General features: G+C 55.1%; 1 protein-coding gene across 3 annotated transcripts in view; it reads right to left on the reverse strand.

The window, feature by feature from the left end:
- The window catches only part of dock5 (dedicator of cytokinesis 5), a 171275-nt gene extending 163091 nt beyond the window's left edge, over positions 1-8184 (reverse strand). For 2 of the 3 annotated variants that reach the window (XM_041209787.1, XM_041209785.1), the window contains exon 1: positions 7985-8184. In XM_041209787.1, the coding sequence (XP_041065721.1) occupies positions 7985-8027 (43 nt within the window). In that variant the 5' untranslated portion in view covers positions 8028-8184. The remainder of the gene's footprint in view (positions 1-7984) is intronic. The other variant, XM_041209786.1, reaches the window with a different exon arrangement.
- Positions 8185-16570: the final 8386 nt, after the last annotated feature.

A 16570-nucleotide genomic window follows, 5' to 3' on the forward strand; every position in this document is an offset into this window, starting at 1 on the left:
ACCTTCCCCTCGGCTCCCCCCACCACGCCCCACCGCCCCCCCCACACCTCACCCCAAAAACCCGGGCACGCGCCCAACACCGAGGCCTTCACCCTCGGGCTCCCTTTCCACTTGGCCCAGAGCTCTCCCCTCGCCGGCCCTGAGAGTTGCGGCTGACCCACGGCCAGGGCTGAACAGGGGTCCTGGTGCCGATCGCCCTCTTACTCCTGTGAGAAGGAGAAGGACGGAGCATTCTAGCTCAAAGGTTTAAAAAACAGAAAGCAAATGAACTATAAATTTGGCTCTGAGGTCAGGTAAAATGGACTTGCGCAGCCTCGTTTTGGCTCCGCTGCTCTCACCACCCCCCCCGCCTCGCCGGGCAGGCTGAGGGCGACATACAGGCCGGGCTAGGCCGCTGGACCTGGTGCGGAGCCTGACCTGACCTCCGCCTCGACGGATACCCTTGGGCCTGACTGGATTAGGAGTAGAGGCCCCGTCTGAGGTTCCCTCCCTCCTTAGTTCGAAGGGATTGTCCGAGACGCCAGTAGGCCCGAAACGGAGCCTGCGACCTCTCTGCTCTGTAGACTCAGTGCGGGAACCCTTCCTTTCCAATATTTAATGGTCTGCCTGGTACTGCCTCGTCTGCGATGAAGAAGGGAAGTCAAGCAGCTTGCAGCTGCAAGGGATGAATCCACACCTGTCGCTCAAAGAGCCAGATGTTGTCTGCATCGGACCTGATAGCAGATAGCAGTTGCTGCCACTTGACCTCAATGGCATCAGCTGAGCTCAAGGGACCGGGAGGTGCTGTTGGGCTGGAGGAGAGGTGTTAACCTTTCACCCCCTGCCCTTTCGCCCCAGAGCCCGGCATTCGATGCAGCTTGACGGGACGGGGTGACGAACGGGCCCTGGTTGGGAGAGCCTACGCTGGTGCCCAGCCCAGCTGCCCACAGGGCACAGGCCCACAGCCCTGCCCTCTGACCCCATGACTGGCCAAGTGTCCAGGGCCCTCCCCCTGTGGGTGCTGCGGGGCCCTCTTTAGCCCCTTAGCCTCAAAGATGGAAGCCGAAGGAAACACATCGGGCTATTACCTTAGATCGTCTCCCTCCTCAGTGTCTCATGAGGCCACAACTAGAGGATTGTGTCCAGTTCTGGTCGCCACACTTCAGGAAGGGTGTGAGGGGTCCTTGAGAGGGCGTGGAGGGGATTTACCCGAATGGATCCAGGGATGAGGGGTTTTAGCTACAAGGTTGGGTCTGAGAAGCTGGGGTTGTTCTCCTTGGAGCAAAGGGGATCGAGGGGAGATTTGATAGAGGTGGACAAGATTCTGACAGGTTTGGAAAAGGTAGACAAAGTGAAGCTGTTCCCATTGGCTGACGGTGTTAGGATTCGGGGGCACAGATTGAACTAACCTTTTGACTTGCATCTCTATTTGAACCTGATTCCACTGTGAATCATTTGTCCCCATTAATGTGGTCAGCTCCTTGTATAGTTAGGTTACTAACCTCCTCACTGTAAAACAAAACTCAACTTCCTTCAACTGCAAATTTGGATTGTTGTGTGAGAATCTTTTGCCCTAACTCTCTTTCTGGGGGCCATGATTCCCCTCCTATAGGCTGCAGGCAGTGACGCGTAGCTTTATATCACTTTGCTTGCTAACTTCAACTTAAAACTACACTTGAGTGCAAAGCAGGGATTCAGTGAAAATAAAAACACAGCTGCATTTATATAGCACCTTTTAGGACCGTTCAACATCCCAAAGCACTTTGTAGCCAATGAGGTACTTTTTAAAAGTGCAGTCATTGCTGTAATGTAGGAAACGCAGCAGCCAATTTGCACACAGCAATCTCCCCCAGACAGCGATGTGAATCACGGCCCGATCGTGGGTGGTGGACAGCTTCCCTGCTGCTCCGGCTCACCCAACACCCCCCTCCCACCCCCGCCGAACCCGCCTGACGAGGGCAAAACCCAGGACTTGGGTACCAGAAATCGAGGCCGATGTTCCGGTGCAGCGCTGGTGGGAGAGCTGCACTGTTGGCGGTGCTGTTTCTGACGTCTGGCGTTAAAACCGAGCTCCTGTCTGCCCTCTCAGATGGGTGCCAGCCATTTCGAAGAAGGGCAGGGGAGTTGTACCTCCACTCCCCCACCCCCCACTCCACCACCGACCCCCCCTCCCCGACCCCCGGCCCCTCCACCCCACTCCACCCCACCCCTGTGTCCCGGCCAATATTTACCCCTCAAACAACACCAGGCCAGACGGATAATCTGGTCCCGATCACATTGCTGGGAGGGAGGCCTTGCTGTGCGCAGGTTAGCTGCCGCGCCCCCCGACATTGCAACAGCGGCCAACCGGCTGTGAAGTGCTGCTGGGCGGACGGGAAAGGCGCTACATAAATGCAAGCCTTTCTCCTTTTTTTTATTTTGGGTCCCAGCGCAGAGAGAGGATTGAATCGGGGTTGAAGCGCTTTCCATGGGGGGACTGGATGAACACTCGAAATGGAACGATCAAAGCTGGCACCACAAGAGCGGAGGGCGTTGGGGGTGGGGGGGGTGGTGGGAGCGGGGGATTAACTGATAGCTCATTCCAAGAGCTGTGGGCTGAATGGCCTCCTGTGCTGTAGCTTTCTATAGCTTGTGCCGAACTTAACACCCCAATTGCGTTCCTCCGCTTTTCAAAACGTATCTTCTGCGCTCATGAGGGTCCGGTTCCTTCGACACTGAGGGCCAATTGGTTTCTCTCGTGCATAAATTCTTCAGTTAATTGAGAAATCCATTTCTATTCTTTAACCCAACCAAAGGGCTGTTGAAATCCTTGCCTTCCTTCCTGGGGCTCTCCGCTGGTTAAAAAACCTTCCTGGCAGCACACGGTCAACGATCAAAGGTCACCTTGTGGTTGACACAAGCATCAGTGTGCATCGCTGTGGCACCTTCGGTTTTGCCTTGCGTAGGAACGACAGAGAGAGAGAGAGAGAGAGAGAGAGAGAGACAGGAGCAGGAGGCCATTCAGCCCCTCAAGAGCCTGCTCTGCCTTTCAGCCCCATCGCGGCCCACCTTGGGGCTTCACCTCCCACTTGCCCGCCCGGCTCCCCTGGATTCACTGAGACACCAGAAAAAAAAAGAGAAACCTGTCAATGCCAGCCGCAAGTGTATTCAACGATGGAGCCTCCGCACCCCCCACCCCCACTCTGGGGTAGAAAAGGCCAAAGATCCTCAAGCCTCTGTGTGTGTGTTCCAGATGTACCCTCACCAAAGCCGAACAACCGAGGAGGTCTTTATTCCTGGACTCCAACCCTCTATGTAATGAAGACCAACGTGTCATTGGCCTTCCCAATCGCTTGCTGTGCCGGCAGAGTAAGTTTCCGTGCCCCTCGTACGAGTATGGCCAAGTCTCCCTGATCACCATCATTTACCAGATTCACTAATTATCCTGCTTCTCAAACCTCGCGGCCAGAGTGAACAATCTCCGCCCCACCCCCCCGGCACCCCCCCCTCACTATTCTCCGCTTGCCACCTTGCGGCCCACTCACTTGACCGGCTGTGCCCAGCACAAAGCGGCGAGGAGGTGCAATGGGAGTCGTCTGCTGGAGCAGCTGAAAGGGGTGGAAGGCACAAGGTGGGGTGGTAGGGAGGAGATACAGACCACAGCACGTTCGGAGCGCTGGAGCCCGCCCAACTTGCGTTTGATTCTCCGTCACGCGAATTCTGCACCATGTCCCCCACAGCCCTGGCTTAACGGAGGAATAGAGGGTCTCGTCCTTGCCAGCCAGCCTCGGAGCAGCAGCTTGGGGTGGACACGGGGGCAGCACTGGGGAACTCCTTCCCCTGTAGCAGGGACACTCGGGGCAGCAGCTGCCTCTCTGCCCACCACAGCCGCCAGGCTTAGGGCCTCAGGTTTAGGGCCTCCCCCCCCCAAACCCTCGTCCTCGTTTTAACCTCATCCCCGTCTCCCTCTGTCTTCAGCTGGTCCCAACACTCACAGGGCAGGGGCACAACCCTCAGACCCTCAGACCCTCACACCCACACACCCTCACACCCTCACACCCTCACACCCTCACACCCTCACACCCACACACCCTCACACCCACACACCCACACACCCTCACACCCTCACACCCTCACACCCTCACACCCAAACACCCTCACACCCAAACACCCTCACACCCTCACACCCACACACCCTCACACCCTCACACCCTCACACCCACACACCCTCACGCCCACACACCCACACACCCTCACACCCTCACACCCTCACACCCACACACCCACACACCCTCACACCCTCACACCCACACACCCTCACACCCTCACACCCACACACCCACACACCCTCACACCCTCACACCCTCACACCCACACACCCTCACACCCTCACACCCTCACACCCACACACCCTCACACCCTCACACCCTCACACCCTCACACCCTCACACCCACACACCCTCACACCCTCACACCCACACACCCTCACACCCTCACACCCTCACACCCTCACACCCAAACACCCTCACACCCTCACACCCTCACACCCTCACACCCTCACACCCTCACACCCACACACCCACACACCCTCACACCCACACACCCTCACACCCACACACCCTCAGACCCTCACACCCTCACACCCTCACGCCCACACACCCTCACGCCCACACACCCTCACGCCCACACACCCTCACACCCACACACCCTCACACCCACACACCCTCACACCCTCACACCCTCACACCCACACACCCTCACACCCTCACACCCTCACACCCACACACCCTCATACCCACACACCCTCACACCCTCACACCCTCACACCCTCACACCCACACACCCTCACACCCTCACACCCACACACCCTCAAACCCTCACACCCTCACACCCACACACCCTCACACCCTCACACCCTCACACCCACACACCCTCACACCCACACACCCTCACACCCTCACACCCACACACCCTCACACCCTCACACCCTCACACCCACACACCCACACACCCTCACACCCACACACCCTCACACCCACACACCCTCAGACCCTCACACCCTCACACCCTCACACCCTCACGCCCACACACCCTCACGCCCACACACCCTCACGCCCACACACCCTCACACCCACACACCCTCACACCCACACACCCTCACACCCTCACACCCTCACACCCACACACCCTCACACCCTCACACCCTCACACCCACACACCCTCACACCCTCACACCCTCACACCCTCATACCCTCACACCCTCACACCCACACACCCTCATACCCACACACCCTCACACCCTCACACCCACACACCCTCACACCCTCACACCCACACACCCTCACACCCTCACACCCTCACACCCTCACACCCACACACCCTCACACCCTCACACCCACACACCCTCAAACCCTCACACCCTCACACCCACACACCCTCACACCCTCACACCCTCACACCCACACACCCTCACACCCACACACCCTCACACCCTCACACCCACACACCCTCACACCCTCACACGAGCCAGAGCCGCAGTGGAGGATTAACCTTTTGACATGAGGTTTTGTGAGGTTGCTTCATCATCAAAGAGAGAACCGTGCTTCGTAGGATCTTGGGTTGGTTACAGAGGAAGAGGCCATTCAGCCAGTCCTGTGTGTGCTGGCTCTCTGCAGGGAGCAACTCACCTGGTCCCACTCCCCTGCCTTCTGCCCGGAGCCTTACTCATTCTTCCTTTATGGATAATAATCCGAATCTCTCCTGAATTCCTTGATTGGACCTGCCTCTCCCACATTCTCCATTCCAGATCCTAACCACTCGCTGCGTGAAAAAGATTCTCCTCACTGCTTCTTTTAGCAACAACTCTGGGCCCTCTGGCTCTCGATCCTACCGCCAATGGGAACAGTCTCTCTCTCTCCCTCTCCGCTCTGTCCAGGTCCCTCTGGATTTTGAACACCTCGATCAAATCTCCTCTCAACCTTCTCTTCTCCAAGAAGAACAGCACCGGCTTCTCCAGTATCTCCACATAACTGAAGCTCCTCATCCTGGAACAATTCTCATGAATCTTTTCTAATACCTTCACATCCTTCCTAAAGCGCAGCACCCACAACTGGACACAATGCTCCAGCTGAGGCCAAACCAGTGTTTTATACAAGTCTATCAGAATCCCCTTGCTTTTTTCACTCTATGCCCCTACTAATTCAGGATCCCATACGCTTTATTCACCACTTTCTCAACCAGTCCTGCCACCTTCAATGATTGCTACACATCTAGCCCCCAATCTCTTTGCATTTCTCGGAAGTATTTCAAATTGCTTCACACTCACACAAGAAAAAAAAAAATCCAAAGTACTTTTGGGGCGATTGTTGTGTAGATACAGAGAACAGTTTTTCTCAACCCTGACATCACAGGTAAGGAAATCTGCTGTCCTTACCCGGTCTGACCTACATGTGACTCCAGACCCACAGCAACGTGGTTGACTCTTAACTGCCTCTCTGAAATGGCCCCAGCAAGCCGTTCAGTTCAAGGGGCAATTAGGGACGGGCAACAAATGCTGGCCTTGCCAGCGACGCCCGCGTCCCATGAAAGAATAAAAGTAAACAAAAAGCATTGAGAGCTTAATGAGCAGTTAGTGCTCCTTTTGATCGAGGGAGGAACGTTGGCCGAGACATTATTACCTGAATAGCTCACTGGGACCCCTAGCTTAACAGGCAGACGACACTCGCGCTTACTATCAGGTTGGTGACAATGTAGCACTCCCTCAGTGCCTCACATGCATTATATCCTTAAATGCAGGATTGGCTGAATTGGGAAACACCAGTTCCCGGTGGGAGGGAGTCTCCATCTAATCAAGCTGGGGGTTGTATATTATGATGGTGCAGTAGCCGCCAGGGACTCTTTGGCTTTTATTGGGCGCAGGATAAAAGTTATTCACATGCCAGAAACTCGAACCCATAGCATGAGGTGTCGAGGCTAATTCGCTGGAGCATAACAGGATTTTTGAGGTCCACATGGGATCGGTTGAGTCCCTCATCCCTGCCTTCATTATCTCTAGACTCGACCATTCCAGCACTTTCCTGGCTGGTCCCCCACATTCTAACTCTCCGTAAACTCGAGCTCATCTCCTGCCCTTGTCTTAGCTGTGCCGAGTCCCATTCCCCGTGCTCGCTGACCTACACTGGCTCCCGGTCAAGCAGCGCCTCAATTTTAAAACTCTCACCCTTGTTTTCGATTCCCTCCATATCTCTGTAATCTCCTCCAGCCCCCAAAAACCCTCCGAGATCTCTGCACTCCTGTAATTCCGGACTCTCGAGCGTCCCCCGATTTGAATCTCTCCACCATCGGCGGCCGTGCCTTCAGCTGCCTGGGCCCCGAGCTCAGGAATTCCCTCCCTACACCTCTCCCACTCCCCTCTCTACCTCACCTCCCTCCTTTAAGACGGTCCTTAAAACCTGGCTCCTTGAATCACCTGCCCTAATATCTGCTATGTGACTGGTTTGGGGGGAGGGGGGGGTTGCTGCTGGAGGGTTTGGGAGGGGGTGAAATATTGTTCCATAAACACAACTGCCAAACACCTTCACACATTTTAAGAGAACCAGGCACCATGTAAACGCAGTAGGGAATGTGCCACCTCTTTTCTGAGCAGTGAATGAATCAGGACTGAATCAGCAAGCTGGACAGATGAATGAACAGTCCTGACAGGACAGGGGCCTGCTCACTGCCTGTCTCTTGTCTTTATTTTTTTTCCAAACATTTCCTCTTAATTCTCAGTAGAGAGAGAGAGAGAGAGAGAGAAAGATTGAGTTGTAAAAGCTGGAGATCACTGTGGAGTTGCTCTTTATAAATGGAAATTCTCCTCCCTCTAACAAGTCAGAGCTTGTGAAGGGGGTCGGGGTGGGGGGTGGGGGGGGTGGAGAACAGGAATTTGCAAGAGAGCGAGTTACAGTTGAGCCCCAGAGAGTTTTTGCAGAGAGTTTTACATGAGTTGGGACAGTGAAATGCAGCAATGGAACATATGTGTACTCACCAACCCCGTACTTCTCTCTCCTGGTTGGGAGCCAGAGAGACATGATCCGCTCAGCCCTGCCTGGATTTGCTGGGAAGTTTACAATGAGCTCCTTGCTTCATTGAGGCAGCTGTGGAGCGACATGTTTCGCACTGGAAAGGCAGCGGGAGTCATAGCGACTGCACTTCTCTGCCTCTCTCACACGCTCACTCCCCCTTCGTACATTCAGTGGGAGCAGCCTGCCAGCTGATAATCTCTCTCTCCCTCTCTCTTTCTCTACCTCCTCCCCCCAGTCAGGCTGATGTCATACTCGCTTCTCATTCAAACAATGCCTCAGGCCACAGGAACAAGGGCTGGTTACTCATTGTCAGGTTTCCCCCTATCCAGCTGGGCTGAGAGCAGCACCCTTGACACACACACACACAGAGGGAGAGACTGAGAGAGAGAGGGAGAGAGAGAGAGAGAGAGGAAGTGTCAGTAAATTCAGACAGATCCACTGCACTGCTGACTGAACCAAAACTTTCAAGCTAGCTAGCTGCAAAACGCCACCCGTCAATAGAGTGCCTGACCAAAAGCTGTGCTCAACTACCCATTAAAATATATTATTTGTTGCCCTGAGAAGTGTCCAGCAAGGGTGGCTGGACAGTGGGAGGGAACTATTTGCAGTGCCAGGAGGCGCAGTAACCAGACAGACCCAGAATTTAAAATTGAATACAGGGAGGCTTGTCGAAGCTTCACCTCTTGTGCTCACCAGGACAAGCAGAAGAATGCCAAATTTCAAAGGGTCCCGAACGATTTATACGACAGGGTGCTGATTGGATGACAAGTCGACTCGGATTGGCCCAGGCATTACTGTGGAGGAAGCATCTCCCGAGTGACTCAAAAAAAGGCGCAAGGCTTGACCATATTCCCTTTGTTTGCAGAGGACGGGTCCCCACATATGAATGTACAACACTTGGAGCACGTATAAATGAGCCACACCACAAGCTGGACTGGTTACCTTAGCATGTATAAATGAGCCACACCACAAGCTGGACTGGTTATCTTAGCACGTATAAATCAGCCACACCACAAGCTGGACTGGTTATCTTAGCACGTATAAATCAGCCACACCACAAGCTGGACTGGTTATCTTAGCATGTATAAATGAGCCACACCACAAGCTGGACTGGTTATCTTAGCACGTATCAATGAGCCACACCACAAGCTAGACTGGTTATCTTAGCACGTATAAATGAGCCACACCACAAGCTGGACCGGTTATCTTAAATTGGTTGTCAGTGCCGCCATTAGCGCCCTCAGGGATAGGGGAGCTTATTCTTTAAGCAGGAAGTCGTTGTGATCTCCAATGCGCTGCCTGAAAGGGCGGTGGCAGCATACCCAACAGGAACTTTCCAAGGGGAATGGGGATAACTATTTGAAAGTGGAAACAATTTACCTAGCTATGGGGGAAAGAAGAGGGAGTGGGGATATTTGGAGAGCTGTTTCAAAGCGCCGGGGAAAGCACGGTGGACTGAATATTTCTCTCCTCTGTTACAGTCACAGATGAATTTTTGGACAATAGACAGATTTCCACGTTTTGATGGCAATCGCCAGAATTGTCTGACATTGGTGCATGCCAGCCAGACCTCAATAGCAGCACCTCCCCTTAAAGGTGCAAAATTTAAAGCATTCTTCAGCAAGCAAGACCTGCTTTTAGATAGAGCCTTTCACGACCACAGGACATGTACAAGCGTTAACATCAGGGAAGTAGGTTTTGAAGTCTGCTCATAACTGTGAAGCAGCAAACAAAGCAGCAACACGCTCATAGCAAGCTGCCACAAGCAGTAAGGTAATTGAGGCTAGGCAATTAGTTCCAGCTGTTGGTTAAGAGTCGAGTATTGAGGAAGGCGTGTACAGCAGGTGGGTCAGTACTGAGGGAGAGCTGCACTGTTGGAGGGTCAGTACTGAGGGAGTGCTGCACTGTCAGAGGGTCAGTAGTGAGGAAGCGCCGCACTGTCGGAGGGTCAGTACTTAGGAAGTGCTGCACTGTCGGAGGGTCAGTACTGAGGGAGTGATGCACTGTCAAAGGGTCAGTACTGAGGGAGTGCTGCACTGTTGTAGAGTCAGTACTGAGGGAGTGCTGCACAGTCTGAGGTTCAGTACTGAGGAGGTGCTACACTGTTGGAGGCTCAGTACTGAGGGTGATATACTGTCAGGGGGTCAGTAGTGAGGGAGTGCTGTACTGTCTGAGGGTCAGTACTGAGGGAGTGCTGCAGTGTCGGAGGGTTAGTACTGAGGGAGTGCTGCACTGTCGGAGGACCAGTACTGAGGAAGTGCTGCACTGTCAGAGGGTCAGTACTGAGAGGGTGCTGCAGTGTCAGAGGGTCAGTACTGAGGGAGTGCTGCAGTGGCGGAGAGTCAGAACTGAGGGACCGCTGCACTGTCAGAGAGTCAGTACTGAGGGTGTGCTGCTCTGTCAGAGGGACAGTACTGAGGGAGTGCTGCTCTGTCAGAGGGTCAGTACTAAGGGAGTGCTGCACTGTCAGAGGGTCAGTACTGAGGGAGTGCTGCACTGTCGGAAGGTCAGTACTGAGGCAGTGCTGCACTTTCGGAGGGTCAGTACTGAGGGAGTGCTGCACTGTCGGAGGGTCAGTACTGAGGCAGTGCTGCACTGTCGGAGGGAAAGTACCGAGGGAGTGCTGCACTGCTGGAGGGTCAGTACTGAGGGAGTGCTGCACTGTCAGAGGGTCAGTACTGAGAGGGTGCTGCAGTGTCAGAGGGTCAGTACTGAGGGAGTGCTACAGTGGCGGAGAGTCAGAACTGAGGGACCGCTGCACTGTCGGAGAGTCAGTACTGAGGGTGTGCTGCTCTGTCAGAGGGACAGTACTGAGGGAGTGCTGCTCTGTCAGAGGGTCAGTACTAAGGGAGTGCTGCACTGTCAGAGGGTCAGTACTGAGGGAGTGCTGCACTGTCGGAAGGTCAGTACTGAGGCAGTGCTGCACTTTCGGAGGGTCAGTACTGAGGGAGTGCTGCACTGTCGGAGGGTCAGTACTGAGGGAGTGCTGCACTGTCGGAGGGAAAGTACCGAGGGAGTGCTGCACTGCCGGAGGGTCAGTACTGAGGGATTGCTGCACTGTCAGAGGGTCAGTACTGAGGGAGAGCTGCACTGTCTGAGGTTCAGTAATGAGGGAGTGCTGCACTGTCGGAGGGTGAGTACTGAGGGAGAGCTGCACTGTCGGAGGGTCAGTACTGAGGGAGTGCCGCACTTTCAGAGGGTCAGTACTGAGAAAGTGCGGCACTGTCAGAGGGTCAGTACTGAGGGATCGCTGCACTGTCGGAGGGTCAGAACTGAGGGAGTGCTGCACTGTCAGAGGGTCAGTACTGAGGGAGTGCCGCACAGTCAGAGGGTCAGAACTGAGGGACCGCTGCACTGTCGGAGAGTCAGTACTGAGAGAGTGCTGCTCTGTCAGAGGGTCAGTACTAAGGGAGTGCTGCACTGTCAGAGGGTCAGTACTGAGGGAGTGCTGCACTGTCGGAAGGTCAGTAGTGAGGCAGTGCTGCACTTTCGGAGGGTCAGTACTGAGGGAGTGCTGCACTGTCGGAGGGTCAGTACTGAGGGAGTGCTGCACTGTCGGAGGGAAAGTACCGAGGGAGTGCTGCACTGCCGGAGGGTCAGTACTGAGGGAGTGCTGCACTGTCAGAGGGTCAGTACTGACGGAGAGCTGCACTGTCGGAGGGTCAGTACTGAGGGAGTGCCGCACTTTCAGAGGGTCAGTACTGAGAAAGTGCGGCACTGTCAGAGGGTCAGTACTGAGGGATCGCTGCACCGTCGGAGGGTCAGAACTGAGGGAGTGATGCACTGTTTGAGGTTCAGTACTGAGGGGGTGCTACACTGTTAGAGGCTCAGTATTGAGGGAGTGATATACCGTGAGAGGGTCAGTACTGAGGCAGTGCTGTACTGTCTGAGGGTCAGTACTGAGGGAGAGCTGCACTGCCGGAGGGGCAGTATTGAGGGAGTGTTGCACTGTCGGAGGCTCAGTACTGAGGGAGTGCTGCACTGCTGGAGGGTCAGTACTGAGGGAGAGCTGCACTGTCGGAGGGTCAGTACTGAGGGAGTGCTGCACTGCCGGAGGGTCAGTATTGAGGGAGTGTTGCACTGTCGGAGGCTCAGTACTGAGGGAGTGCTGCACTGCCGGAGGGTCAGTACTGAGGGAGAGCTGCACTGTCGGAGGGTCAGTACTGAGGGAGAGCTGCACTGTCGGAGGGTCAGTACTGAGGGAGAGCTGCACTGTCAGAGGGTCAGTGCTGAGGGAGTGCTGCACTGTCGGAGGATCAGTACTGAGGGAGTGCTGCACTGTCGCAGGGTCAGTACTGAGGGAGTGCTGCACTGTCAAATGGTCAGTTCTGAGGGAGTGCAGCGCTTTCAGTGGGTTAGTACTGAGGGAGTGCTGCACTGTCGTAGATTCAGTACTGAGGGGGTGCTAAACTATTAGAGGCTCAGTACTGAGGGAGTGATATACTGTCTGAGGGTCAATACTGAGGGAGTGCTGCTGTTTCGGAGGGTCAGTACTGAGGGAGGGCTGCACTGTCAAAGGGTCAGTTCTGAGGGAGTGCAGTGCTTTCAGTGGGTTAGTACTGAGGGAGTGATGCACTTTCAGAGGGTCAGTACTGAGGGAATGCTGCACTGTCAGAGGGTAAGTACTGAGGGAGTGCTGCACTGTCGGAGAGTCAGTACTGAGGGAGTGCTGCACTGTCAGAGGGTCAGTACTGAGGGAGTGCAGCACTGTCAGAGAGTCAGTACTGAGGGAGTGCTGCACTGTCAGAGGGTCAGAACTGAAGGAGCGCTGCAGTGTCAGAGGGTCAGTACTGAGGGAGTGCTGCACTGTCAGAGGGTCAGTACTGAGGGAGTGCTGCACTGTCGGAGGGTCAGTACTGAGGGAGTGCTGCACTGTCGGAGGGTCAGTACTGAGGGAGTGCTGCATTGTCCGAGGGTCAGTACTGAGGGAGTGCTGCACTGTCGGAGGGTCAGTACCGTGGGAGTGCCGCACTGTCAGAGGGTCAGTACTGATGGAGTGCTGCACTGTCAGAGGGTCAGTACTGAGGGAGTGCTGCACTCTCAGAGGGTCAGTACTGAGGAGGTGCTACACTGTTGGAGGCTCAGTACTGAGGGAGTGAAATACTGTGTGTGGGTCAGTACTGAGGGAGTGCTGTACTGTCGGAGGGTCAGTACTGAGGGAGTGCTGCTCTGTCGGAGGATCAGTACTGAGGGGGTGCTACACTGTTAGAGGCTCAGTATTGAGGGAGTGATATACCGTGAGAGGGTCAGTACTGAGGCAGTGCTGTACTGTCTGAGGGTCAGTACTGAGGGAGTGCTGCACTGCCGGAGGGGCAGCATTGAGGGAGTGTTGCACTGTCGGAGGCTCAGTACTGAGGGAGTGCTGCACTGCTGGAGGGTCAGTACTGAGGGAGAGCTGCACTGTCGGAGGGTCAGTACTGAGGGAGTGCTGCACTGCCGGAGGGTCAGTATTGAGGGAGTGTTGCACTGTCGGAGGCTCAGTACTGAGGGAGTGCTGCACTGCCGGAGGGTCAGTACTGAGGGAGAGCTGCACTGTCGGAGGGTCAGTACTGAGGGAGAGCTGCACTGTCGGAGGGTCAGTACTGAGGGAGAGCTGCACTGTCAGAGGGTCAGTGCTGAGGGAGTGCTGCACTGTCGGAGGATCAGTACTGAGGGAGTGCTGCACTGTCGCAGGGTCAGTACTGAGGGAGTGCTGCACTGTCAAATGGTCAGTTCTGAGGGAGTGCAGCGCTTTCAGTGGGTTAGTACTGAGGGAGTGCTGCACTGTCGTAGATTCAGTACTGAGGGGGTGCTAAACTGTTAGAGGCTCAGTACTGAGGGAGTGATATACTGTCTGAGGGTCAATACTGAGGGAGTGCTGCTGTTTCGGAGGGTCAGTACTGAGGGAGGGCTGCACTGTCAAAGGGTCAGTTCTGAGGGAGTGCAGTGCTTTCAGTGGGTTAGTACTGAGGGAGTGATGCACTTTCAGAGGGTCAGTACTGAGGGAATGCTGCACTGTCAGAGGGTAAGTACTGAGGGAGTGCTGCACTGTCGGAGAGTCAGTACTGAGGGAGTGCTGCACTGTCAGAGGGTCAGTACTGAGGGAGTGCAGCACTGTCAGAGAGTCAGTACTGAGGGAGTGCTGCACTGTCAGAGGGTCAGAACTGAAGGAGCGCTGCAGTGTCAGAGGGTCAGTACTGAGGGAGTGCTGCACTGTCGGAGGGTCAGTACTGAGGGAGTGCTGCACTGTCGGAGGGTCAGTACTGAGGGAGTGCTGCATTGTCCGAGGGTCAGTACTGAGGGAGTGCTGCACTGTCGGAGGGTCAGTACCGTGGGAGTGCCACACTGTCAGAGGGTCAGTACTGATGGAGTGCTGCACTGTCAGAGGGTCAGTACTGAGGGAGTGCTGCACTCTCAGAGGGTCAGTACTGAGGAGGTGCTACACTGTTGGAGGCTCAGTACTGAGGGAGTGAAATACTGTGTGTGGGTCAGTACTGAGGGAGTGCTGTACTGTCGGAGGGTCAGTACTGAGGGAGTGCTGCTCTGTCGGAGGATCAGTACTGAGGGAGTAATGCACTATCGGAGGGTCAATACTGAGAGAGTGCTGCAGTTTCGGAGGGTCAGTACTGTGGGAGTGCTGCTTTGTCAAATGTTCAGTTCTGAGGGAGTGCAGCGCTTTCAGTGGGTTAGTACTGAGGGAGTTCTGCACTATCGTAGAGTCAGTACTGAGGGAGTGCTGCACTGTCTGAGGTTCAGTACTGAGGGGGTGCTACACTGTTGGAGGTTCGGTACTGAGGGAGTGATATACTGTGAGAGGGTCAGTACTGAGGGAGTGCTGTACTGTCTGAGGGTCAGTACTGGGGGAGTGCTGCAGTGTTGGAGGGTCAGTACTGAGGGAGTGCTGCTCTGTCGGAGGATCAGTACTGAGGGAGTAATGCACTATCGGAGGGTCAATACTGAGGGAGTGCTGAAGTTTCGGAGGGTCAGTACTGAGGGAGTGCTGCACTGTCAAAGGGTCAGTTCTGAGGGAGTGTAGCGCTTTCATTGGGTTAGTACTGCGGGAGTGCTGCACTGTCGTAGAGTCAGTACTGAGGGAGTGCTGCACTGTCTGAGGTTCAGTACTGAGGGGTTGCTACGCTGTTGGAAGCTCAGTACTGAGGGAGTGATATACTGTGAGAGGGTCAGTACTGAGGGAGTGCTGTAATGTCTGAGGGTCAGTACTGGGGGAGTGCTGCAGTGTCGGAGGATCAGTACTGAGGGAGTAATGCACTATAGGAGGGTCAGTACTGAGGGAGTGCTGCAGTTTCAGAGGGTGAGTTCGGAGGGAGTGCTGCACTGTCAGAGGGTCAGCACTGAGGGAGTGCTGCACTTTGAGAGGGTCAGTACTGAGGGAGGGCTGCACTGTGAGAGGGTCAGTACTGAGGGAGTGCTGCACTGTCGGAGAGTCAGTACTGAGGGAGTGCTGCATTGTCCGAGGGTCAGTACTGAGTGAGTGCTGCACTGTCACAGGGTCAGTACTGAGGGAGTGCTGCACTGTTGGAGAGTCAGTACTGATGGAGTGCTGCACTGTCAGAGCGTCAGTACTGAGGGAGTGCTGCACTGTCTGAGGGTCAGTACCGTGGGAGTGCCGCACTGTCGGAGGGTAAGTACTGAGGGAGTGCCGCACTGTCAGAGGGTCAGTACTGAGGGAGTGCTGCACTCTCAGAGGGTCTGTACTGAGGGGGTGCTACACTGTTGGAGGCTCAGTACTGAGGGAGTGATATTCTGTGTGAGGGTCAGTACTGAGGGAGTGCTGCACTGTCGGAGGGTCAGTACTGAGGGAGTGCTGCACTGTCAGAGGGTCAGTACTGAGGGAGTGCTTCACTGGCGGGGAGTCAGTACTGAGGGAGTGCTGCACTGTCAGAGGGTCAGTACTGAGAGAGTGCTGCACTTTTGGAGGGTCAGTACTGAGGGAATGCTGCACTGTCAGAGGGTCAGTACTGAGGGAGTGCTGCACTCTCAGAGGGTCAGTACTGAGGGAGTGCTGCATTGTCAGAGGGTCAGTACTGAGGGTTTGCTGCACTGTCAGAGGGTCAGTACTGAGGGAGTGCTGCTCTGTCGGAGGATCCGTACTGAGGGAGTAATGCACTATCGGAGGGTCAATACTGAGAGAGTGCTGCAGTTTCGGAGGGTCAGTACTGAGGGAGTGCTGCTTTGTCAAATGTTCAGTTCTGAGGGAGTGCAGCGCTTTCAGTGGGTTAGTACTGAGGGAGTTCTGCACTATCGTAGAGTCAGTACTGATGGAGTGCTGCACTGTCTGAGGTTCAGTACTGAGGGGGTGCTACACTGTTGGAGGTTCAGTACTGAGGGAGTGATATACTGTGAGAGGGTCAGTACTGAGGGAGTGCTGTAATGTCTGAGGGTCAGTACTGGGGGAGTGCTGCAGTGTTGGAGGGTCAGTACTGAGGGAGTGCTGCTCTGTCGGAGGATCAGTACTGAGGGAGTAATGCACTATCGGAGGGTCAATACTGAGGGAGTGCTGAAGTTTCGGAGGGTCAGTACTGAGGGAGTGCTGCACAGACAAAGGGTCA

The sequence above is a fragment of the Carcharodon carcharias genome, chromosome 17 (genome assembly GCF_017639515.1).
Source record: "Carcharodon carcharias isolate sCarCar2 chromosome 17, sCarCar2.pri, whole genome shotgun sequence".
Classification (NCBI taxonomy): Eukaryota; Metazoa; Chordata; class Chondrichthyes; order Lamniformes; family Lamnidae; genus Carcharodon; species Carcharodon carcharias.